Genomic DNA, 24,756 nt, shown 5'->3' with positions numbered 1-24,756 from the left:
CCCTTATTTTTTTATTATTGGCGTCTGTGTGTCATGAAGGTTAGAAGAGAGAGGGCAGAATAGAGTTGTCTGGTGAAAGGCCTCTGATAGAAAGTGCCACTTCAATTTGAGCACAGCTGCGGCTAAGCCTAGGCTGGCTTACTGTCCGGCCCGACACTTCGCATTCGCTTCTCCTCCGACTAGAATGGATGTGAAAACTATTAACTTCAGACGGAGTCAGGCCCTGTCCATTTCTGATCCCGTGAATCGACTCCCCCTTTCGAAGACCTTATTCATGGTTTTATCTTCCTGGTGTGTTGTCAGAGCTCCAGTTCTGCAAGCGCTGTCTAATGCAACTTTTGAGTTTGGTTTATTTAAGTTTACATACTCGCTGTTTTTTCTAGTTATTTTAGCTTTGTTTTGTTGTTTTCTCTTTTACTCTGGCTTGACATGAACTCTAAACAAAGCCTCTATTATGACCTAACCAAAGGTCGGTGTGACGCCGTCCGTCCCGTCCAGAAAGTATTATTACATATCTGCTGTCCCTCATCATTAACTTAAATCTTATTTTGAAAACTATGTTTCTTGATTACATTTCCAGCGGAGGGGCCAGGGGACTACACCTCTCCTAATTTGGTGATGAGGGGTTTTAGCGGCTGGAGGAACCCTATCCCCTGAGCTGCTGACAGTCCTCAGCCCCCCTGAGTCCCTCGCTAAGGACTGGTGCTGGTGGTTAGAGAAAAGACTACTGGCTCTGTTTTGAGTAATCGTTGTGGTTTGAATTAGAAAGGGGATAAATTCTCTGAATAATGATCGCAAAACATTTTGCTTCAGCTGCCCGGGTGAAACTAAACACGCTCGCGTAAAAACCTTAAACCGCTCTCCTTCTTTTCCTTTTCTCTTTTTTCCCCCCCTTTCCCCTCTGCCGTTTTTGTTTTCGGATCGCAGCGCTGAGTTCATGGGAAACTCGCTCCGAGGTTACCTGTGCCCCTGCGAAGAGATGGAAAAAAATGATCACGGCCACGAGAATGTTATTGCAGTTAGTTGAAATATTACTAACCTTGTCAAATGTCATTTCGAATGAGAAAGCAAACATATTTTAATCAGGGCTTTTAAAGCGGGGCTTTTCAAACCGTTGACTCTGGGAGAAAGGGGTCAGCTAATTGCAACGTTTGATGTCATGTTTGGTCTCTCTTCCCATTTTGATGCGACTGCCTGGAAACTTATACTCTCCCTCTCTGCTGCTCTCTCGCTGCCTCGCTCGCTCACTCTTGCTCTCTCTTGTCACAATCACGCAGACACGCACGCACGCACACACACTGGCAAATGAAAAACTACTGAAAGGTCTCCGCATGCTCGACGCTGTAATCTTCCCAAAGTGTTTGCTTCTCCTTCCTGTCGGCCCTCCTCTCAACTTCAACCTCCAACCCTTCCCTGCATGTATCACTGACACTGAGTCTGTCCCACATGGACCCGACGCCACTGAAAACTAGGGATCTTGTGTGTGTGTGTGTGTGTGTGTGTGTGTGTGTGTGTGTGTGTGTGTGTGTGTGTGTGTGTGTGTGTGTGTGTGTGTGTGTGTGTGTGTGTGTGTGTGTGTGTGTGTGTGTGTGTGTGTGTGTGTGTGTTGTAAGTAGGGTAGGTAGGTCAGTGTTTAGGGTCCAGGGTCCATCTCTCAGACTGCTTACCAAAATATGAGCCCTGCTTTGGAACCAAAGCTAGCGGCAAAGCACTCTCACCGAGACCTTCAACAGATATATTGTAACCACAATATACTTCATCATACGACGGTGTCATTTAGGTGACACCGAAGGGGAAAAAAAACACAGACAGTAGGTCGGCTATTTTCGGCGCATCACACCGGCCGCCGTACAACGAAGTATGAACCGGGCTTGAGCCTCCAAACACTTACTTAGTCCCATATCTCGTTGGCTTTCATAATTGCTGTTTTAACAGCAGCAGATGAGAGGGGGTGTATATACATTGTAAATTGTGTTTGACAAGGTGGGGTTAGTGGTTTTGTCGTGGCTTGTCTTTGGTTATTACTCATACTTCCTCCTGCCACAGATAAGGTCTTACTGGTGAACATACCAAGGTGAGCATTGTAGGCACACGGGGCCCTTATCGCCGGCATTGATTTAGGGCAAGAACCCAGTGACAGAGGTCATTGTGCAGTAAAGCTATCCATCACCCTGGTTTGATTTCTGCTCAGACCTGTCTCCAGGTTGTCTACACGTAGGCAAGCTGCTCACGGGAAGCAGAGGAACCCGTGGCCAGGGCAGGGTTTGGGCACGGTGGGAGGTGCAATGCGGAGGGTATATTCCGGTGGTTCTCAACCTGTGGGCCCGGGGATCACTAGCGGGCCACGAGAGTATTTCATGTGGGCCCCCAAATAATTTAAAAAAAAAAGTTTTTTTGAGGATGATAATATAAATAAATTATAAATATAACGTAAACATTTTCTTTAAAACCTTGAAAATGTGATTGTGATGCCGATAAATAGTAGAGAAAGATATAGCAGAAAGCCCGCAAAAACTCCAAGTTAGATAGTCTTTTCGGTGCACGGCTGAAAATAGCATAAGACAAAGAGGAAGTCGCTAGCACTCAAGGAATCTCCTTTTCACATGATTTTATTTACCTCAACTGGACAGAAGCATCGTACGCGTTTCGACCCTTCGGTCTTCGTCAACGTTGTGCCAAGACAACAGGAAATGACATATAAATAGGAAGCATTACAATCAATGCAATTCGTAACAGCTGCCAAAACTGTAATCAACAGTGAAGTTATCTACTTGGGTACCCAAGACAAATATCATGTGAATAACAATAATGTAAAAATAAAAAATATAATATATTTGCCGATAAATAGGAATACTGTGATAGTTCCATCGATCCAAACCATAACACTTTGAAATAAACATGCTCTGAAAATGCACGCAGCCCATCCGTCGTGACCACTTAACGCGGCAGCCTTCAAGAGCCTTGCCAGGTGGGTGGGGCCGCAAAACGCTTTTGAGATTTCCAAGTGGGCCCTGATCCAGAAAAGGTTGAGAACCACTGGCTTATCGTGTAGAACTTTAATGCTATAACAATGTGTTTGGAGATGACATGAATTCAGCGTTTAAAGGCTCAATGATTACCGGGTTGACTTATGTGTTTTAGAGTGGTGGTTAAATGTGATTTTAACTTGTGGCTGTAACGTGTGTTTTGTTGGACCCTCTAATTACTATAGGGATCCACATTCTATTTGTCTCACAGTATAAGGTTTGTTTTTGTAAATCATCCGTAATGTACAGATACTGTAAGAGTGGCATAATATGATTTCCCTGACAGAATTGGAAAAAAAAAGTAATTATTTTTTTTCCATAGTTTATTTAGCTGCATAGCTCTGCATGTGTTCCACAGATTTCCTGTGGATATATTAGCGCAATTCACATTTTCCTCCATTTAAATTCAAGGTACTTGTGGTAAATAAATGTACAATCATAAACAGAAAAGATGAGTATTTTCCCCTGTGCTGGGATATTTTCTCAGATGTCTGAAGATGGGTATTTATTGCTGTTAATGTTGCTCATGGCCTTCTCGGGCCAGTCCTGTAACTTTTGGCTTAATGGTCGTATTTACCCTGGCAATCGTATTGGGGAAATCATACTTTCAAATACGCTATGATTCATATATTATTGATTTGTCATGTAGGTTATTTATTGCTCTTTTTCCCAGAACTTCTGCAGAAGTTGGAAACGGCCAGATATTCTCATAGAGCGATTGTGTTTAAACGGTTGTGAGATCATGGTGCTGAGCACCGAGGAGAAAGGTATTCCTGGAGAGTGTAATGGCTCCCGTTTTGTTTTGCTGAAATAGCGACCTAGCGTAATGTGTAGCTCTCTCTAGCCTCTCAGAAGATAGCTTAAGTAATTACACTTCAGTCTGTAATCAAACCTGTGTCAGGTCGTCTGAGAACCTGGATTTGTCCGATGGATTCCTGTTAAATACAAGGGCAGCTTAAAATATTTTTATGGTTCTCTCCTCAAATTATAGTTTTCCCCTCCTCAAGCCCCTCTACAATGTGTCACATCCCATTACACAAATTTGGATATGCTAAATTAGCGAGGAGAGTGCTTACGCTAGTATGAATGCGTTCTTCTTTCTGTGCGCAGAGGGTAAGCATGTTGGGGGTTGGGGTGCCGTTAACTCTAAAAAGTTGTCTCGAATTTTCTCCCCTCGGAAGATGATGTGTTTTTGCAATTCAAATATTTGCTCATTCTCCTCTCCATTGCAAAGCCCCCTTTGAAGCGGGAGAGTTCTATCAGGACCAATGACAGTGTGAGTGTGCAGCGTGACAGCGCAAGAGGCAGCTCCGGACTATTTCTAACTGCATATTTAAATAGCAAGGAAATCAAAAATCTAAAATGTATGCAAATGATGGCATGTTTTGCATGCAGATATTTTTATGATTTGGAGGGCTTGCATATTCAGGTAGTGTTCAGTACGTGCCTGGCTTTAGCAACATTAATCAGAATTACTTTATGTGCTCGCCGCATCCTTGATCTCCCTCTAAACAAACATTTCTGGGGGCGGAGGGCCTGCAATTTGGCACATTTACTTTTGATGAAAGGCTTGGTTAATGTTTTTATGGCCCATTTTAAGTGGAAAGACATGCTTTGGGCCTCAGGCTTTAAAGGGAAAGCGAGAAAAGTGAACACTCTGAATACTTTTGCCTTTTTAATCTGGTTATTTCTCTGCTTCACATGAAGGATGGGCACTGCCACCTGATCGCTTTGAGATGCATCACCATAGCTAAATCTGGGGTTCCCTTATTTTGCGTTGTGTGTGCTTCTTTGGAATTCAGTAGAAATAATCTATGTATTTACTTTATTGAGTGAATGCACAATGGCATGTGTGCATGTGTGGGTGATGCTGGGAAGGCTTCCATGTTCATTTAATCTCCAGCTGTGCATTCGGCATGAAGAGCATTAAACCTGAAGACCGAGCCCTGCAAATGGGCCGTAAGCCTGCCTCGCCTCCTTAAGGTACAGAAAATATAAAATAATTAATGGAATTGTCATCTCGATGAGCAGCCCTTGCACTCTGCACCCTGTAATTCCAACCTATTTCTCCCCCTTCCCCTCACCACAAATTTTCCCTTTTTTTTTTCTAAACAGCAATTAATCTCATTTTTAGTCCAATTTCCAGCCCTCTCCTAGAGTCAGAGCAAGTCCCCTGTTTTGTTCCTATTTGGCTTGGTTCCTCTGCATAGTCATTAAGGGCCCAATTAATGTCACCCTTTAGCTGAAGAGTGCTCATTTTTATTGGGGAGCTGACAGTCGCCGCCATGAGTGCCGCAGTGTAATATGCATTAATTGCCCCGTAACACTGGTAATTACCAGTTCTTCAAGCCTCTCGGTAAACTGTCATGCCCAGACACGACTGCTTTGAAATAGATTACTCATTAGGGGGACCTGCCCTGTTTTCCAATGGGGGCTCGCTGGGTTGGCATAAAAAAGGAAGAAAAATCTGCTGCTTGAACAAATAGTTGCCAAGAGCAATTTCCTATTACAACTTCTCAGTGACAGCTTTTCTCACTCTTTTTTTTTCTTCTTTTTTTTTTTTTTTTTTTTGTGTGTGTCTCCTCAGATGACATTCCAGCCGTCAGTTGAGGTGAGGGTCAGTAGCGGAGACAGAGGCCCGTCACAGATCTTGTTGATAGCGGCAGGTTTAGCTTTACCACAGGTTGACTCTTTATAAGAACACCTGCTCTGGGGATTTGTCCCGTTAGGGGGATATTCCCTTGGTTTCTGCAGAATTCCCCTTCCGTGAATATATATATTTTTGTTTTCTGTGCCGTTGCACAACATTGCCCTTTACTGCTTTAAGCCTTACAGCATGGGTCTTCAACGTTTTCAGTCAAAGGACCCCTTAGTTGAGAGAGAGATGAAGCAGGGACCCCCACAACCTGTGAATATAGATTCCATATAGTTTCATCTTTTGACAGCACGACAGCACCGTCAAAAGTGTATTTTGGATTATTGAACCGTCAATACTTAATAAACTTCACCTTCACTCTGTACTTAGTCTGCTCTTTTTCCCCTCTACACCAAACCTCTTTGCCGAAAATAGCCGATCTACAAGCTTGTAGATCTGCTATTTTTGGCTAAAGTTCTCCGAATATGGATGCTAGGGTTCAAGTGATTAATATAAAAAAGGAGAACAAAAAAGGTTTCTATCACTGAAAGATTTGGAGGACCCCCTGTAGTAACCCTGAGGACCCCCTAGGGTTCCCGGACCCCCTGTTGAAGACCCCTGCCTTACAGTATATCCTTCGTCATATGTAGAATTGCAAATAATAAAGCTCTACAAGCTCCCAATGCATCGTTTGATGCCAGTCATGCGACGCGTTGTGAGCTTGTAGGTCTGTTGTTTGCCTAACATGGGGACACCAGGGTTAATGTGGTTAATGCTTAGAGAGCAAAGCATTGTAAGTCAGGACCATTGAAAGTGTCAAAGTGTGCGTGTTTGATGTGGGGCATTCTGGCCCTCTGTACATAACATCAAGGCAGTGTTGATGTTATGAATTCTTGTTCAAATATTGATGCTGACCTTGCCTGTGTCTTGTGTGCGCAAGCTGTGGGTTCCCTGTGATTTTAAACAGTTCTCAGTTCCTGAAACGTGCCTTGTGTAACTGGAAAAATTAATTGATAGCGAATACAAATAAATGCATTAAGAACGTGTTAGAGCACAAAGGCTGTATATGTCGTGTGGGTGTCGCCGTTGTACTGCGATTAGATAGTATAGACCAGAGATCGAAACCCAACAATGTCAGCTATCGCACGTCTTCCGCAAAGAGAGGTGTTGGCCTGTTTAGTCATGCTAGAAACAATATTTAGATTTCGCCACAGTTTGGAAAACCCTCCAAGTGTGCACTGGGCGGATTTCTCTCCTTCCATTTCTTTTTTCTTTTTTTCTGAAGCACCTTTGTGTCATTACCCATTTACAATAGCAAGGAAAAGAACAGAATGTGAAGACCAGGGAAGAGCCTCTCTTGCATACGCACGCGTGCACGCACACACACACACACACACACACACACACACACACACACACACACACACACACACGGAGAGCTTCACACAAGCGCCGCTTTTGTTTTATCTCCCTTATAGCACCTGCTTCAGGCAATCTGCTCCCACTCGTCTTAAATGAATTTTGTCATGGCCCTTCAGATTCTCAGCCAGCGATGCGCTAATGAAAGGAGATAGTACAATTTGAACTGACCAGGTAGCAGCCAGCAGTGCACAGCTGAGAGCAGTGGGGACGGGGACGCATCCCGCCTGGAAACAAAAGACAAGTCAACCGTCCTACCGCTGATATACCCATTACGCTTCTCATTAATGCCTCCCAGGCCTGGGTGTGTGTCTGTCTGTGTGTGCCTGCGTGCGCCTGTGCGTGCGTTCATCTGTTTGTGTTGGTCAGGCACTTATTGAATTGTTTATGACAGGCCTAATTGGGCTAATTGAAGACATTAAGATTACCTGTCAGCTATGTGTATCCAGACTCCCCGCCTGTCTGACAACTTCTGACAAGTGAGGGACCCCGTAGCATCCGTCATGATGGCACCTTCCCAAGCCATAATAGGGGCCACTCTAATTTGATGTGGACTGCCTTGTGTGTGTGTGTGTGTGTGTGTGTGTGTGTGTGTGTGTGTGTGTGTGTGTGTGTGTGTGTGTGTGTGTGTGTGTGTGTGTGTGTGTGTGTGTGTGTGTGTGTGTGTGTGTGTGTGTGTGTGTGTGTGAGTGAGACGGAGAGAGTTGGGGGGGCTCCAGGCGAGGCCAGGCTAATGGAGTCCCCTTTGGCATCCTGACAGAGCGATGAGGCTGTTTGAGGGGAAAAGTGAAAAGGGCTTTGGAGTGTTTAGGGACATGAGAGAGAAGGTGCTCCGGGTGACGGCCTTCAAAGAGTGACTGACAAGGGAGAGGATCTCGGACATCTGTGTGTCCATGTCTGCACGCTTGTGGGGGGATAGAGGCCGATCACCCGTTCTGTTGGATAAGAAAGAAACAAAACCTTTTGAAATGTAGGACCAGAATGGAAATGTTGGATTATCAGTCAGAAATTATTTTATTATACGTTTCCATAAAATCATTCATATGATATTCTTTAAAATATTGTGGAATGGGTGTTATTAATATTAATTGCAAACAAATCGGAGGCACGTTCCCAACCTCACATTCATCGTACAATAGATAAACAGTGTATCGTATTGATACAGTGAATATTCATACCTTGGAACCACCTTCAAACCATCTTTTTAGCTCAAGGCTAAATAATGAATAATGAAATAATGAATCAAGGACTGGATTTCCCCCTTGGGATAATAAAGGTATCTATCTAGTTTATCTATGTAACAAAAATACATTCAAAAGCTTGGTTTGCTTGTCCGTTTGCATTTGAATGAATTTATTTATTTTTTGGATTAACGAGCAACAAGTGCAACCTGGTTGATGGTATCTTGTGTTTTTCCACCAGTGTGTTTATTCTAGTAATCAGCCATTCAATGGCGCACGCTGTTTGTAAGGTAGGTAGGGTTTCCTGGTTTTACCCACTTAAGCCCTTTTATTCTTTGTCATAGACCAAATAGAGAAAATAGCTAATCTTCAAGCTTGTAGATCTGCTATTCACTATTTATTTTGAACATTAAAAAAATAAAAAAAATACAAATGTTTTGAAAAGGTTCACCTATAATGACATGCCAGACACAGGGATTCCACATTGAAAGTGGTTAAGCAGTGTGCTGGCCCATCTCCTTGAGGCTTAGGGAATGTGCCCGTGCATATCTATATCAGCTATTCCCTTTCTTTCCCTCTGTACTCCTCCTGCCCTCAGTGTGGGCATTGTGTGGGGCTTTGCAGTGTCATCGGTGCGACGGATCAACGCTGTCAGCCCCGGAGATCCCTCTGTTTGTTTTTTCTGCTCCAATAGGGGTTAAACTGTCAAGTTGACAACTCGCTAGACCCTTGGAACCCCCCCACCCCCACTGCACCTCTCTCTCTCTCTTCCCCCATCGCTCCCTCCCTCCTTCCCCCTGTCCAGCTTCATCCCCAAACAAGTGAAAATCAATACCAGATTGCCTGAGGACCACTGTTTGGTGTGGGCCTGACCCCTCCATGTCCCCCACTCTGCTTCTTTCATTACATGTAGCCCAGTATTTAACTTCCAGCCTGATCCCTTGCCTAATTAGTTTCGCTGGGTCCCGTCACTGAGCTTTGAGACGGTCTCGCTCTCGTGTGTGTGTGTGTGTGTGTGTGTGTGTGTGTGTGTGTGTGTGGGTGTGTGGGTGTGGGTGTGTGTGGGTGTGTGTGGGTGTGTGTGTGTGTGTGTGTGTGTGTGTGTGTGTGTGTGTGTGTGTCTATCTCTCTTCAGTATGTTTTTACGTACTGTATATATATCCCATATTAACATTGGCTTAGGGAAGGGCGGGCGGACCTCTGACTCATGTCACTACGTTGTCACGTCACCACCATCCATGTCTCAGCCATAACCATATATGGAGGTCCCAATGCAGCTACGCCCAAATATGGAGTGTGTGTGTATGTTACAGTACATGTGGAAAATCAGTCAGACGTGAAAGGAGCGGAGGAGGAAGGACTGAGTCTGTTCTCCGCCGAGCGCACCGTGGCCGGCTAAAAGTCGAATGCAGACCGAACACAGATGCCGGAATAAAAAACACAACTGATTATTTCGGCCATTCATTTTTATAAACGAGCGCCGCCGCGGAAAGTCGCTGGAAACGGGAGCTCAGCCTCGAGTAAAAAAAAAAAGACTCGGCCACGGGGGCGTTTTCCTCCGGCTCCAGGAGCCAAGACGAGACCACCGGACCCAGAGAAGTCCCGTCAGCTTAGCGCTTTAGCTTCGCCTCCCCGCTCTTGTCCCGCTTATCTGTTTCGTTGGATAGCATTTTTTTTTCTTTTTTTTCTTTTTAAAGATTTGTTTGGGGGCTTTTATGCCTTTATTAATAGGACAGTAGACTGACAGGAAATAGGTGAGAGATGGGGAGCGACACGCGGCAAAGGTCGTCCGGATTGGGAATCGAACCAGCGACGGCGCCAGGCATCCATGCCTATGTGGCAATGCCTAAGTGGTATGCGCCTGGACCAGTGGGCCAGCAGGCGCCCACTTTGTATAGCATTTTAACTCTCGTTTTAACAAGAACTAGTAGAAGCAAAAGATAAATATATAATAATATAAATAATAATTTAAAAATATGTTATATCTATATATCTAGATATAGATATTTGATATATAGTATTATATATAGATACTTGCCTTCTGGCCAGAGGCTGTGAGTAATAAAAGGGCAAATCCCAGCTCACACACAGAAGCTCTTGCTGAGGGGCTTGAGTGGGGATCATTGTTTTGTTTGCATAGCAAATTTTTAAAAACTACAATGAAATTTGATTTGCACCCCAGATCATCAGAGAAAACACAGGGGATATCCTGCACGGACCAGCGCTAATGTTTGCTCTGCGGTGGGCCTGTCCCACATGTATAGCCACTGTTCTGCTAAGGATAAGAGGTCTAGCCATCCTCTTCATCAGCACCAGACTCTAACTTGCCCTCAGGCTTCAGTTTAACCACTTAAACCCGCTGTTGGTAGTGCAACGGACCTGAGTAACACAAATAGCCTGAGTAACTCTACAAGCTCGTAACGCGTTGCAAGCTTCTAGATCTGCTATTTTTGGGTAATGTTGTTCCCCCCTAGAATATGGATATAGGGGTTATCCACTTAAGCCCTGTATACGGTATTGTACCACAAATGGTGAAAATAGCCAATCTGCGAGCTCACAATGTGAAGTGATATGTTGTGAGCTGATATTGAAATTGTGTGTGTGTGTGTGTGTGTGTGTGTGTGTGTGTGTGCGTGCGTGTGTGTAATTAATTAATAAAAATCTACTAAATGTAAATTGTGATTTAAAAATATATTGGCTTTGCCTGAGATATCAGACATGCTTTTGTCTGTAGGGTGTGTGTGTGTGTGTGTGTGTGTGTGTGTGTGTGTGTGTGTGTGTGTGTGTGTGTGTGTGTGTGTGTGTGTGTGTGTGTGTGTGTGTGTGTGTGTGTTTGTGTGTAATTAATTAATAAAAATCTACTAAATGTAAATTGTGATTTAAAAATATATTGGCTTTGCCTGAGATATCAGACATGCTCTTGTCTGTAGGAGGTCTGTGTGTGCGTGCGTGCGTGCGTGTGTTCATGTACCACCCACATATCCAGGTGCCGCCAACACACCAGCCTGGCCGGTCAACCGCTGACAAGCCCCAACGACATGTCGCCCCCCCCTGCCCTGGTCCCCCCCGGGGGCTAAAATTACCCTCAGGAATGTAAACAAACTGCCGAGTAAGCACGGCGCTTTCTGTGGCCCTTCGCCTGCGTCCATCTCTAAATGCCCACCCACCCCCCCACGCTAAACTGGGACAGTTCCATTTCAGAATCAGAGGCCAAGGTTGATGGCTGGGATACCATAACTTGGCATGGTTTAGTTTTAGCCCATTAAGGCAGATTCTACGAATGCCTTCTGAATCGGTTGTTCTCACACTTTCGAGATGTTTCAGACATGTTCAAAAATAGCAGATGTACAAGCTTGCAGCGCGCCACAAAGTAATGCGCTGTGATCTTGTATATCTGCTATTTTAGCCAGCGAAAACATCTACATTGACATAGAAGCTATCCCGTTTTTGATGGGTATAGTCAATTAGTCATGGCAGCTCTCTGTACAAGTTGAATATCTGACTCTATGACTGTCTCACTGTTTCGTCTCAAATGTTGGACCAAAAGAAATGGAGCCAACAAGAACATATACTATATTTTCCCCCCATCTCTTTCCTCCCCATATCTCTTTCCATTTTCATTTTAGCAGACACCCCAGCCTTTTGCACCGATTCATTAGGTGTGTGAAGTAGCTGTAAGCAATAGAGTCTGGGTGGAGAAGTTCAGAGGGCTGGGTGCTGACATGTTGATTTAGTGGTGGTAACGCGACTGCACTTCCAAAGGTGCTGACTTGGACGAAAGCCAGACCCCCTTTTTCTCCCAGGGAGACATTAGAGGCCGCACTCTAATTTTGGGCCTGGGTTCGTCTCGTAGATGCAGAGGCCAGAAGGCCTTAGACAACAAACATTCACACCTGCCTCTCCGTGCCCCAGTATTGATTCAGCCTCCAATGAAGGAGGAGGAAAGTTAAACCTAGACGCTTCTCACAGAGGGATTGAGCATTAATACAAACAGCATATTGTGTTGATAGAATTGAAGTTCCAATCCCATGTACAGCAATAAGGATTAGTCTTGGAGTGGCAATGTGCACCAAATGTGCAAGTGTATAAGTTGTGCAATTGCCACAGCTTGAGATATCCTTAGTGGTAGTTGTGAAATTAATTAATTTTGAATAATAAACCATTAGCATATATCTCGTATGTAATCTGATCACTATAAGAGGAAAGGACTCTTTTTATTTTATTTTAATTATTAGCATAACGGAATGCGGTCTTCAGGGATAATGGACGTCTCTAAAATGTGTTTCCAAAACATGCAGTACCTGTTACCATTTAGATAGATCCACCCTGCGTGTGTGGTTTACTTTTATTTTATAAAGTCATCAAAGGTGTACACTTTCTTCAAATTAGTGCTTGCCTGTATACTGTATGTCCGTGTGTGGTCAACAACACTGGATGTGTATGTTTATCTCCATAGATTAGCAAGATGAGAAAGACACACAAACGCATATCACATGCACACATGCTATGACCTCATATATAAACATGATATCGCACACACACACACGCACACACACACACACACACACACACACACACACACACACACACACACACACACACACACACACACACACACACACACACACACACAGAGGCACACACACTCACTCACACCATTTCTCTGCTGGACACATCAGTTTGCAGGCGCCCAGGCCAGCCAAACTAGCCCCTACGAAGGCAGATAGGGTTACAGTGCAAACTGTTGTTGATTAGGGCTGTGGCCGTAGTGGGGGGATCATCCCAAATTGAAAACACATTAGCCGGCTGGGATAAGGGCTAGGGATTAGGGCCGGGGCTGCGGACTAGCGCTCGATCGAGGAACGGCGGCAGACAACAAAATGGCCGTTCCTTCGCCTGCCTTTGACTGAGTTTCCCCAGAGATGGGAGGTAATTATCGGCTGGGGCTGCTGGGAGTTCACAATAACAGGTTAAAGGAGCGTGTATCCCCCCGACGCTGTGATCCTCTCTGTCTGCAGACCCCCACGCCTACCCCCAGCCCTCCACACACACACACACACACACACACACACACACACACACACACAAACACACACACACACACACACACACACACACACACACACAAAACCACCACCGCGGGGAGCTTCCTGTCTCGGAGCAGAGCTTACAGACATGGGGATTCATCAAAGGCCAGAGGGGCTTTCTGGATACGTCTCCAAACTAGCGCTATGGCCAGTGTTGGTTTGGGAGAGTAATAATCTTTTTCTGAAAACAGTGAGCGCCTCTTGAGACGAGGCTTTTATTTTGTCTTTTGTTCCGTGACTTTTGTATCCCTTGTTTTAAGAAAACAAAAAACATTGCGAACTCTGCCAAAGTCTTTCGTGAAACATTATTCCCGAAAGGAATTGACACACACATAGCACATTGACACTGTAATCACATTGTAATTGTAAGGTGACCCTGGTCCAACTCTATGCTATCGGTATTGCAGAGGATACCATTTGCAGCCACAGCCATAATACAATTCAATCCAAGAGCATCAGCATCAAGTCTTAATGAATACCCACTCAGTGTGTCATAATTGAAGAGGTCAGTCCATTCTAGTGATGTAGAGGGCCATTATGGAGGGACGGGGAACTGATATCCGAGATGGGAAGCTTCACGGGCATGCTGACTGCCAGACTGTTAAGCCTGCTGCAGAGAGCATGAAATGAAGAAAGTGAGGAGGATTAACACTAGAAAGGTAGACTTTTAGAGAGAGAGACAGAGGGAGAGAGAGAGAGAACCAAACAAGGTTTAGCGAAAGAATAATATCGAAAGTACAGTGAAAGGTTGTATAAACCAGAATCATAAGTCTTCTTAGTCGGGGGGGGTTTGTGGGAGCTGAGGTTTGCGCTGTCCTATAATTCCAAACCACCAGAATTGTGTATTGTTCTGTTTTGTCAAAAGGGGATCATGAAGTTGTCTGTGACGGCTTGTTTTTCTTGTACACGGTATCCTTGGTGCTGTTGGGACCAAAATTACAGTTCTGAACCCCAAACAGACGAGCCCGTGGCCAGACCACACCTTGTTTGGGTTTGCGTCTCATCCGCAAGAGCCCAGAGTGTGTCAGTGTGCGTTTGACCGGAACACCGTAGATCTAGAGATGTAACAAGTGCCAAACATTCATTAACTCCTCCCCCGTCGGGCTACAGAATTTTGGGGAAGCTTGATTTTGGAACATTCTGATCCTAATCCAATCCAAATGGTGTTTACATTTTAATCTTTTTGTGAATTGGTGCGTTTTTGTCCTCACAGAAGTGCAGTGAACCTCCAAAATTCTAAACAAAATATTTAGCTTTTAGATAGAATTTGAACTCATTCACAGCTTGGTGTGTCTAGGGCTGTCACGATATGACATTTTACATGCCGATATAATTGTCACTCAAATAATTGCGATTAATGATTTTAATTGTGTTTTTGTCATTGATAATTACATTTCTGTTTGGATTTTAGGCTTTGAAGATGCACATGGCAGATATGACACATAACCTAAAATACACAAAGAAATGACTGACATATTTGACAACTTATAAATAACATTGATAGTGGAAATAGCCGATCTACAAGCTCACATGCGACGCGTTGTGAGCTTGTAGATCTGCTATTTCCACTATTTCTGAAAATGTATGAACATTTTTCAACATTCACGATTATGACAAAATAATTGCGATTATGTCAAATAATTGCGATTAGACGATTATGTAATAACTGTGACAGCCCCAGGTGTGTCAACCGAATTATCAATACAGCTTCTCGTAAACAGAACAGGACAGTGCGTGGGTGGGTGATAAGATTGTAGGTAATTGTGAGAAGGTGGTGGAGGTGATAGGAGGTCACTGGCTGGCCATGAGGGCAGAGAATGTGATAATATGCCAGGGGCAGATAGAGTGTCCCAGGGTTTGCAGAAGGCGTCAGGGTTGTGACGGCTGATAGTGCTGGGAGAGTGTTAGGGGGATTGGAGGATGAAGGCTCCTGGGGAGATATAGAGGGGTGCTAGGAAAATGAGAAGACGGTCACGATGAGCCGTTGGAGGAATCTACTGTTCTACATACTAGGGCATTCACGAATAGTGTTAGTATTCGAATTATTCGACCTCAAAGTATTCGAATAGTCGAATATTCGACAGGACTGGCCAAACTGTTAAATATTTAGTAAGCAAATATTAAGATATTTATCTGTGGAACCGAGTCACATTAAATGTACACACATACAATTCCAAGTGCTTGTCAGAGTGGGGGTCCCCAGTTCAAATATGTTTATTTTAGGTGTCACAGCCTAAAAAGGTTTGAGAACCCCTGGTATAGAGAATTAACAAATTCATCCACCAGGGGCATTGACAAAAAAAAAGAAGAAAGAAAAAAGCGAATATTCGACTTCGGTGAACAACGTTGAATAGTGACTTTGATATTTGAATATTCGAATATTTGGTGAATGCCCTACTACACAGTGTTTACTACTGAAGTGGCTTTCAAAGTGGGGTCCGGGGATCCCCAGGGGTACCCAGCAATATGAGGAATCGTTTAATGTGCTATCATTTAATACGTTACATTTAATACGTTTTTAATTATTACAAAACACGAGTGGCTCTTCTAATAATCCGTCTCGCTATTAAAATGTTTCTTGAGTATGGGCATTTAGACATTTTAATTTCATTTATAACCAAACATAATTCATGTGTCTCTAGGACAGGATCATTTGATATGGCCTAATTAAAGTCAATTTGGTGGTCCATGACATAAAGAAAACTTTGAAAACCCCTGCAGGGACGTGTTGTATTAGAAAGGAACATTTAAAGTCAATTCATCATGTCTAATGTTGTTTTGATGCTGTAAGCCTCACTTAGCTGCTCTCTGTCATCTCCTTGTTATCGTCAACCTGGAAATATTGATGGCTACTTTGATAGCAAAAGTGTGCTAAGTTGCCACCCTTGTATGTATGTACTGCAAGGGTTTTCAACAGGGGGTCCAGGACCCCTAGGGGGTCCTCAGAGTTACTACTGTGTGGTAGAAAACCTTTTTCCTCCTTTTTTATATTAATCACTTGAACCCTGGTGTCCATATTTTGAGAACATTAGCCAAAAATAGCAGATCTACAAGCTCACAACGCCTCGCGCTGTGAGGCGTTGTGAGCCTGTAGATCTGCTATTTGTGGCAAAGAGGTTTGGTGTAGAGGGGGAAAAGTACAGAGTGAAAGGTCAAGTATTGACAGTTCAAGTGTTTAAATATCTGAAAACATCAATCCAAAGTACACTGATGATTGTGCTGTCAAACGATGAAACTATATATGGAATCTATGAAAAGGTTGCTGGGGTCCGTGCTTCATCTCTCTCTCTCAACTAAGGGGTCCTTGGCCTGAAAACGTTGAAGACCCCTGATGTACTGGTATATACCTGTATGTACACAACAATCATCACAACACACAAGGTGCTTCCCCCAGGGTTATAGATTGAATGTCCCTTAGTGGTGGGTGGGCGTAAATTACCTCCTACTACAACACACATAAACTCACAACACACTCCCTCAACTTGACCTGCTCACGCCCCCTAGTACTCACATTATTACAGACACTCACACTCCCTTATGTCTAGCCCGGCAACATTACGCCATTCATTCACTCACACATTTACGCAGTAGAATCCTCAGTGTTTATCCATTTGTAACTCCTAGAGCAGGGGTCTTCAACGTTTTCAGGCCAAGGACCCCTTAGTTAACTCTTTGCCGTCCGAAATAGAATGGTTGTTGGTAGATTAGCCGTGAAATTTCTATTATTATATTATGATCTGAACGCATTCATTTTACCAGACATCCAGCGCTATATCACGTGGTCTTCATCCCCCATTACCATACCGCGATCCCCCGTTGTATACTCACCCCAGTTCCCAGTGAAAAACTCAATCTGCATTGGCTTAGAGTGGGAGATTCGGCTGACGCATCATGTCCCCGTGCGTTTCGCTTGCGCGATCCGTTCACGTAAATGTCCCCTCAAATAATCCACGTGTGACTCAAGAGTAGAACTGAAAATTTTCGCTAGCATAGCCCCCAGCACGACTGCAGTAGAAGCACTCGTGTACAGACAGTAACCGAATGGGGGAAGGTGCCTTGGAGAAGGAAAGGGCCATGACATCACTTCTGCTTCATGTCAGACCAGCCATGAGCTATCGATGCACGAGTGGTGACTAGGGAAGGTTAGACGATCGCCGATTTTCGGATGAAAATCATTTATTTCGGTAAATACGGGAAAGTACGGGAAAAGACAAGCGGCTGGGACCCCCCCCCCCCCCCCCCCTAGGAAGTCCGATATAGTACGGTTTTAATATTAAGGGGCTCCCCGTGGCTTGGAAAGTGTTAAGAGAGAGATGAAGCAGGGACCCCCACAACCTGATCATAGATTCCATATGGTTTAATCGTTTGACAGCACAATCATCAGTGTATTTTGGATTCATGTCAATTTGTGTTTTCAGATATTTAACCACTTGAGCCGTCATTACCTAATAAACTTGAACTTTTACTCGAGGCGTTGTGAGCTTGTAGATCTGCTGTTTTTGGCTACAGTTCTCAGAACATGGACACTAGGGTTAAAGTTGTTAATATAAAAAGGATTGGAAGATTTGGAGGACCCCCTGTAGTAACTCTGAGGACCCCCTGTTGAAGTCCTAGAGTGTACACCTGTAACCAAATGGACCCTTACAATGGACCCTTACAGGGCCATCCATTTGGTAACATTTGCTATAGGAGTTGAACGAACCCTGAGGTTTTCATTGTGTACCGCAAGCTCATCCGATACCAACAGCCGTCACAGAAGAAGAAGAGCCGCAACAATCCACGTCCCATTTCCAAACCACACTGACAGAACACATAAAACCGCCGAGGAGAATTATACCTGGCAGAGGATGTTTTATTCTTTATAGCCCTCCATTCCCTCTTAATTATGGTGCTCACGCACGCCCGGGCAACTCATTTAGTCTGCAGATCATCTGCTATCACGTCCGCCTTGTGTTTTTGTTTTGGATACCTGCGCTTCGGAATTGAACCTTTCCTCTGCTGTAAAGCGGTGAAGGGAGGTGGGGGGCGGTTTCTATTCATAGTTAATAACTTGTCTTAGGGGCGACTGACTCTTTCCCATTCACAGCATGTTATTTATGGACAGTAGGATGTTCGGTATAGTTCAGCATGTAGCCAGGGCTTATTTACCTCCCTGTTCGAGGCCACCCCTCCGGGCAGAACGACAAGCCTTTAAATATCCTGTTTGTGTGCGTGGCGGTCCGTGTTATCAGGGGCTGTCTTTATCATCCGTCTGTCTGACCTACTATAGGCTTCCAGCACTGCTGCAGCTGCTAGGGGGCCAACGCAGCCAAGCTGGATGTGCAGACAGACTTATAGTGACACCACGGAGGACCCTGTCACCTGGTGTGCAGGCATTGGATCGCTGCCCCCCCCCCCCCCCCTTACAGACACAAACACAGTTATCCACTACCTACTTCACACCCTATAAATAAACCCCTATTAATCAGCCGCCTATAGCCAGGACTGACCACTGTTGTGACAGCATGGACCGGGCCCATTTCTCACCAAAACCCACACACACACACTCTGTCTTTTTGCTGCAGTGGCGTCAGTTCAGCAAAAAGCTAGGGTATGGCAAAGATGGGAGTCCTCATGGAAAATAGGCATTACATTTTGGATAACACGGTTCTATTGTGAAAATAGCACATCTACATGCTCACAACGCCTCGCGCTGTTCACAATGTCTGAAGAAAGAAAACAGGTTTCTACGGTTTCTTGGGCTGGATATGGCAGCCTGGAATGGTTTTTCAAGTGCAGCCAAACTTAGCATGTTAGTAAACGTGCCACAATTAACAATAATGCATTGCACCTGCGCAGCTGACCTGCGGAACCTGGGAATATACCATTTTGTCAAGCTGGGGAGAATACAAGTGTGGAGAATATAATTATAACACCTTGTTAAAGTGACCATTTTGTAAAATTTGGCATTTGTAGTAATTTTACTGTAATTTACCAACATAATAACCCGCACAGATAGACAAAGAGACATTCATGGATTCATATTTGGAACTAACTTGTATCTTCCCCCCTGGACCCAGGGTATGGCAGCTGCATACCCCTGCCATACCCAATTGACGCTCCTGTTTTGCTGTACTATGCCCCCCCTTTTCTCACACATACACTTTCTTCCTTCTATGCATCCTCACAACTGTCTACCTGCCACCACCCCCACCTCCACACACCGATTTATACTTAGTGGCACGCTGGTGTCGAACACTGAAAATAGCAGATCTACAAGCTCACAGCGCGTTGCGAAATTGCAGAACGGCTATTTCCGACGCAACCCAGTATAAATCAGATGACTTGCAGGACGTCAAACAGGTTCCAGACCAGTATTTCAGGGGAGAGAAAGTAAAGAAATGACAGGCTAAAACTAATGTTTGGCAGCGCCTTTACCGGTTCTACCTACCTTGTGGCCTGACGTACGAACGCACGAGACAAAGAGGTCTTTGTGGGGAGACCTCAGAGCTGCCGAGTTTCACCGCCGTGCGGAGGCTTACGCTATCTAAATCACTGCAGGGGCGTTTGTTAAAATTGCCCTGCGTGGTATGTGGAACGAGGTGAGAGTGTGTCAAAGTCGCACGTAAATTCGTCTGGATTTTATTGATAATTTGTCACGTTGCGTAATGTATTTTGACAGAACGGTTTCCAGTTTCAGGAGTCCAGTTTTCTAGACTTTCTCACCGAACGTGACAAATGCAATTAGCCTTGATCTCCGTTCTGTAGGAATGTTAAATGCAGGCCATTTTAGACCATGCTATTCAACCATTTAGGAATGATGCTCAGACTTTAAAAAAAAACGATAGAGATTGAAATCAATTTATGAAGTTTTGGAAGGTTGAAATCTTTATTTGTTTTTCTCGTTTGGCAATTTATGTTTTGCTAGAATACTTCCTCTCTCTTTTTCCTTTTTGTTTCTCATTGCACGTGTGTCTGCGAGACTGTTTTCCTGTATTTAAGCACTTAAAATACAACGTACACTTAGTCTTGTCAATTGTGTTAAGTTTCCTGCACGAATTTTCTTTATGCATTAAGTGTGTGTGTGTGTGTGTGTGTGTGTGTGTGTGTGTGTGTGTGTGTGTGTGTGTGTGTGTGTGTGTGTGTGTGTGTGTGTGTGTGTGTGTGTGTGTGTGTGTGTGTGTGTGTGCACTGTATGTGTATTGTGCATGTGTGCGCACGCAGGCAGCACTAATAACACTCTCTCGTCTCCTTCAGAGGGTTTTTGTTTCCAGAGTGCCTTGCTCTCATTAAGCTGCCGTTGTTAGCTACCCGGCACCTGCTTTAAAAAGCAACCGCCACCCGCTCGTTAACACTAACGACAGTAAGCCTTGGCAGCGGCGGTCCACGCCCAGGCTCGTCAAGCGTCCCCCTTCACCGAAATTAGCTCCATTTCACAAACAATTTCACCAACTCGTTACACGGTTAGGTGTTTATTGGAAGATGGCTGACTTGTACTCTGAAGCGCTGCGTATAATAAGCACGCACCAGGTTAAGAGGATCCAGCCCACATAATAAGCCACAATTAGCACTACAAACTCTCAACTCCAAGCCTCCAATCACCGCGTCAGCCCTTGTAACTTTTCGAGGAAGTATATAAAGGGGGCCTCCCCCATATATTTATATTTACTCCCTCCGCTGATCGTGCCTGGATGCCGCTTAGAACTTTTTCTTGTGAATCTCGTGCCGCAGTCATCATACTCAGCCTTGACCCGCTGACCTCTCCCTACCTTTTCACCCCACCCCCATCAGAACCAGTGTTATTGTTTCTGGCCCCGTCTCTGTGATTTTACCTCAAGGTCCCGCGGTATTGACTTGTATTAATTCTGAGTCGGATTCATAGTCCATTTCGTCACTGTCGGGCAGAAACCTTGTATCTCCAAGTTTCAAATTTGCAATTTCTTTTCGCAAAAGTAAAGCACTGCTTCATCATACAAGGCAGTTGCACAAAAGTAGTGAAAACAGCCGATCTACAAGCACACACAACGCCTCGCGCCGCGAGGCGTTGTGTGCTTGTAGATCGGCTGTTTTCACTAGTTCAGTTCATTTTTTTAAAATGATAAATACAGAACGAACGGTTTTGGACATACGAGGTTTCCACGAGACAACGACGATTTATTTTCTTTACGGTATGGAGAAGGCCTTGGTGACATTGCTCCCCTGTGTTTATAATTTTGCTTGTTTCAATTTGTGCCTGGCCTCCCTGACAGGCCCGGGACATGATGTATCGCACGCCGCCGCCTTATCTGTTGATGTACAGTTTTAACCTTTTCAGAAGGTTGCCTCTCCCCCTCTCTGCGAACTACCCCGCCCCCCACCCACTCCCCACCATGCACCTCGCCCTCCTCCGCACGGCGCACCCTCCTCCCCATTCCCATCCCCACTCCCATCCAGAAACGTGGGGGAATACGTAGAAGCGTAGCGGCGGAATATAAAGAGGAGCGTCGTAACCCCTTTTCTAAAGTCATCTAATGTAAATGTTTAGGTTTTGTTTCCATAACATTTCCATATTAAGAGTTGGCGGTCCATGTGTGCAGTGGTGGACCTGGGCTATGATGAGAGAGAGAGAGAGAAAGGGGGCCTAGAGCCCTGTGCGTAGTGCTGAGAGGCTGAGCTATGTGTGTGACATTGTGGTGAACTTGCAGTGTGCATCTGTGGGCTTTCTCCGGGGCTGTTAGCTTTGGCCCGTTCGCTCATAGATACAGCACCGTAAATCACACACTGTAAAACACGGAATGCAGGACGGGGTGCGGGAGCATGTATTGCTTTAAGGGCCTGTTGGAGAAAGTGTGTGTGTGTGTGTGTGTGTGCGCGCGCGCTCGCTCGCATATTTTCTCATGCATGTGTCTGTCTGTTTCTGTGCACATATGTATGTAGCACAAGTACTGCCTCGAGGCTCAGTGGAAGAAAAAAAAAGTGTGTGTGTGTGTGTGTGTGTGTGTGTGCGCACGGCGCAGTGCACGCGCACGAAGGTGACGATGTCATGACAACCTATTCCAGCAGCAGTGTCGCTTATTGATGTTGTTAAAATTTCTTGTAAAAGTTCAAAGGTTATACATCTGATTATTTTGGATAGGGTCATAAACTATCACCGTGGGATGACTAACTACTCCTGTAATTGTTATTAATGTGAGTATCACCGGGTGTTTGGGTATTTAATATTTCAGTATTTTGTAATAGGAAATGATTGATGACGAGTTAAGTTCTCTCTGTGCACTTTACCTTGAGGCTGAACTTCCTGATGTTCTCCGTGGCCCTTCGGACAGCTTCCTGTCTGGGTCTCAGGAGAGCCCAAGACACTGTTAACTGTCTGAGGATGGTGTCTGGGACCAGCGTACGGCCCAACCCCCTCAATCTGTTTTTGTGTGAGGGGGGGGGGGGGGGGGGGGGGGGGGGGACAAGGCGGCTCTCGACTCTCAAGAGTTCAACTGTGACATGTCTTTATGCATGGCAGCTAAAGTTCAAAGAATAGGTATGATCTATACGAGGCAAAGGGGGGCCACCGGCGGATCTTCGGGGCATAATAAATAGCTTGAAAGATGATTTATCGCCTTTGTCAGGAGGAGTAGTGAAATAACGTTGCGCATCCTCAGTGGGGAAAAAAATACTCAATTTTAATTGCCTCTGCACTTTCAACGGCCCTTCAGATATACGATAGGGCCTGTAAGACACAAAAGCTGCGAAGGATGAGAGGATGAGACTAGGAGTAGGAAAGGAGGCGGAGGAGAAACACCTTACATTCAAATACTGTCTGAACTTGACTTCTCAGCTGCTCCGTGAGTCATTATTATTTATAGCTCTTTGGGAACTGTGACGCTCGCCAACTCAGGCAAAGTTGCTTCGGCTTTTAAAGTGAATGAAACAGCTGGATGCTGCTGGACTGGCTAATGTTGGCCTGGACGGGCTAAGCTCGGCGGATGTGCTGTTTAGGCCTCAGCCTTTCTGTTGAACTCTCTGTTGGAGCGCCGGAGGCTTCCGATGAGTGGTTCCTGAGGCCGCGCTTGGAGCTTTTGTTATTTGTCTGAATATTGTTATTTCTGTGCCTATTGTAATATGATCGAGTGCATATCAGTGTGTCAGAAAGATCCTATCTCCCTGGCGGCTTTTTGTTTGATTCAGCACAAGTTTCCTGGACAGAGATCAAAGGAATGCTCCTCGCCGACCTTATCTCTCTCGCGGATCAATCAGTCACTCTTAGCTCCTCCTTCTTTTCCATCTCTTTTCTCACTGCGTTCCTTAACTGTTTCTCATTCTCTAATGTTCTGTCTGCATGTCTCTCTGTTATGACTCTCATACTGACGTGACGGTGGAGGTGAGACACTTGTGTTTTTTGACCGTTATTGTTATGTATCCTTTTTCCACTACAGGTTTGGACCGGGCCTTGTGATCTACTGGTACGGCTTCATAGGAGAGCTGGACTGCCAGAGAGACAGAGGCATCCTGCTCAAAGACTGCTTCCCCACTGATATCGTCACTCTGTGTCTCGGCCCCAGTCAGGACGGCGGGGTGGCACCAGACAGAAGCACGGAGCAGAGAGATGGATAACGGAGTTGCGGTGGAGGTAGAGGGCGGGAGAAAGGGGAAAAATAAAGGTCAGTGAGGTGTGAGAGAGAAGGAAGGGAGACGGGAGGATGAGAGAAAGGAAGGAGAGGTGGATACGTGGACCCGGAAACAATTTAGCTTTCCTGCAGCACGAGGCTACTGGCGGAAAAAAAGAAAATCTCCTCTGAACTCCAACTGACCCTCTGTGTGTCTCCCTCTGTCTCTCACTCTCTTCCTCCCTCCCGCTCCCATTCTCTCTTTTTCTCCTTTGCACTCACTCTGTCTCCCTCACCCTCCCTCTCCCATTCTCTCTCTCTGTCTCGCTTGCACTCTTGTTCGCCCTCCCTCTGTCTCTGCGAGCCTGACCCCGCCTCGGCGAACCACTGCGTACACACGTACACTTTTCTGTACCTCTGCCAGGTCCGGTGGTTTAGGGTCAGGTTCACCACCCCTCTGTGTGAGAACACTGTCTTCGGAGGGCTTCCTGGTCACGGTCAACTCTCTGCCCCCTGTGTGGCCCGCTGGAGGTGGACGGCCAGGAGGCCAGTGGCAGGACACTACGGCCTTTTCCTTATCAAAACCCAAAAGCCATGTCCTTCGTCGCCCTTCCCTCCCCCCTCCTTCTCCTGCACCTCCTCCGTTCTGTAGGCAGATAAGAGAGGTGCGGTTCAGGGGTGCGTCGGAGGCCAGACTTTCACCTACGTCACTCAGTGCCCTCTCAGTCAATCTGCAGGGGGGGGGGGGCGGGATCCAATTCTGATTAGGGTCGGAGACCCCGCAATGACCTCTCCATCGTACACTGTACAATTTGTTCATTGTGAATGTTAATGGTTGGCGATAAATTTAAC

At 45.3% G+C, this 24,756-nt stretch overlaps 1 protein-coding gene across 1 annotated transcript in view; it reads left to right on the top strand.

Moving 5' to 3' along the window:
• cdin1 (CDAN1 interacting nuclease 1) overlaps positions 1–24,227 on the top strand; it is an 82,016-nt gene extending 57,789 nt beyond the window's left edge. Inside the window, exon 12 of the mRNA XM_080750350.1 lies at positions 23,734–24,227. Coding sequence (XP_080606476.1) covers positions 23,734–23,911 — 178 coding nt within the window. The 3' untranslated portion in view covers positions 23,912–24,227. The remainder of the gene's footprint in view (positions 1–23,733) is intronic.
• Positions 24,228–24,756: the final 529 nt, after the last annotated feature.

Source organism: Nannobrachium achirus (genome assembly GCF_963921795.1).
Source record: "Nannobrachium achirus genome assembly, chromosome: 20".
Lineage (NCBI taxonomy): Eukaryota > Metazoa > Chordata > Actinopteri > Myctophiformes > Myctophidae > Nannobrachium > Nannobrachium achirus.
This window is presented reverse-complemented; position numbering and strand designations above follow the sequence as displayed.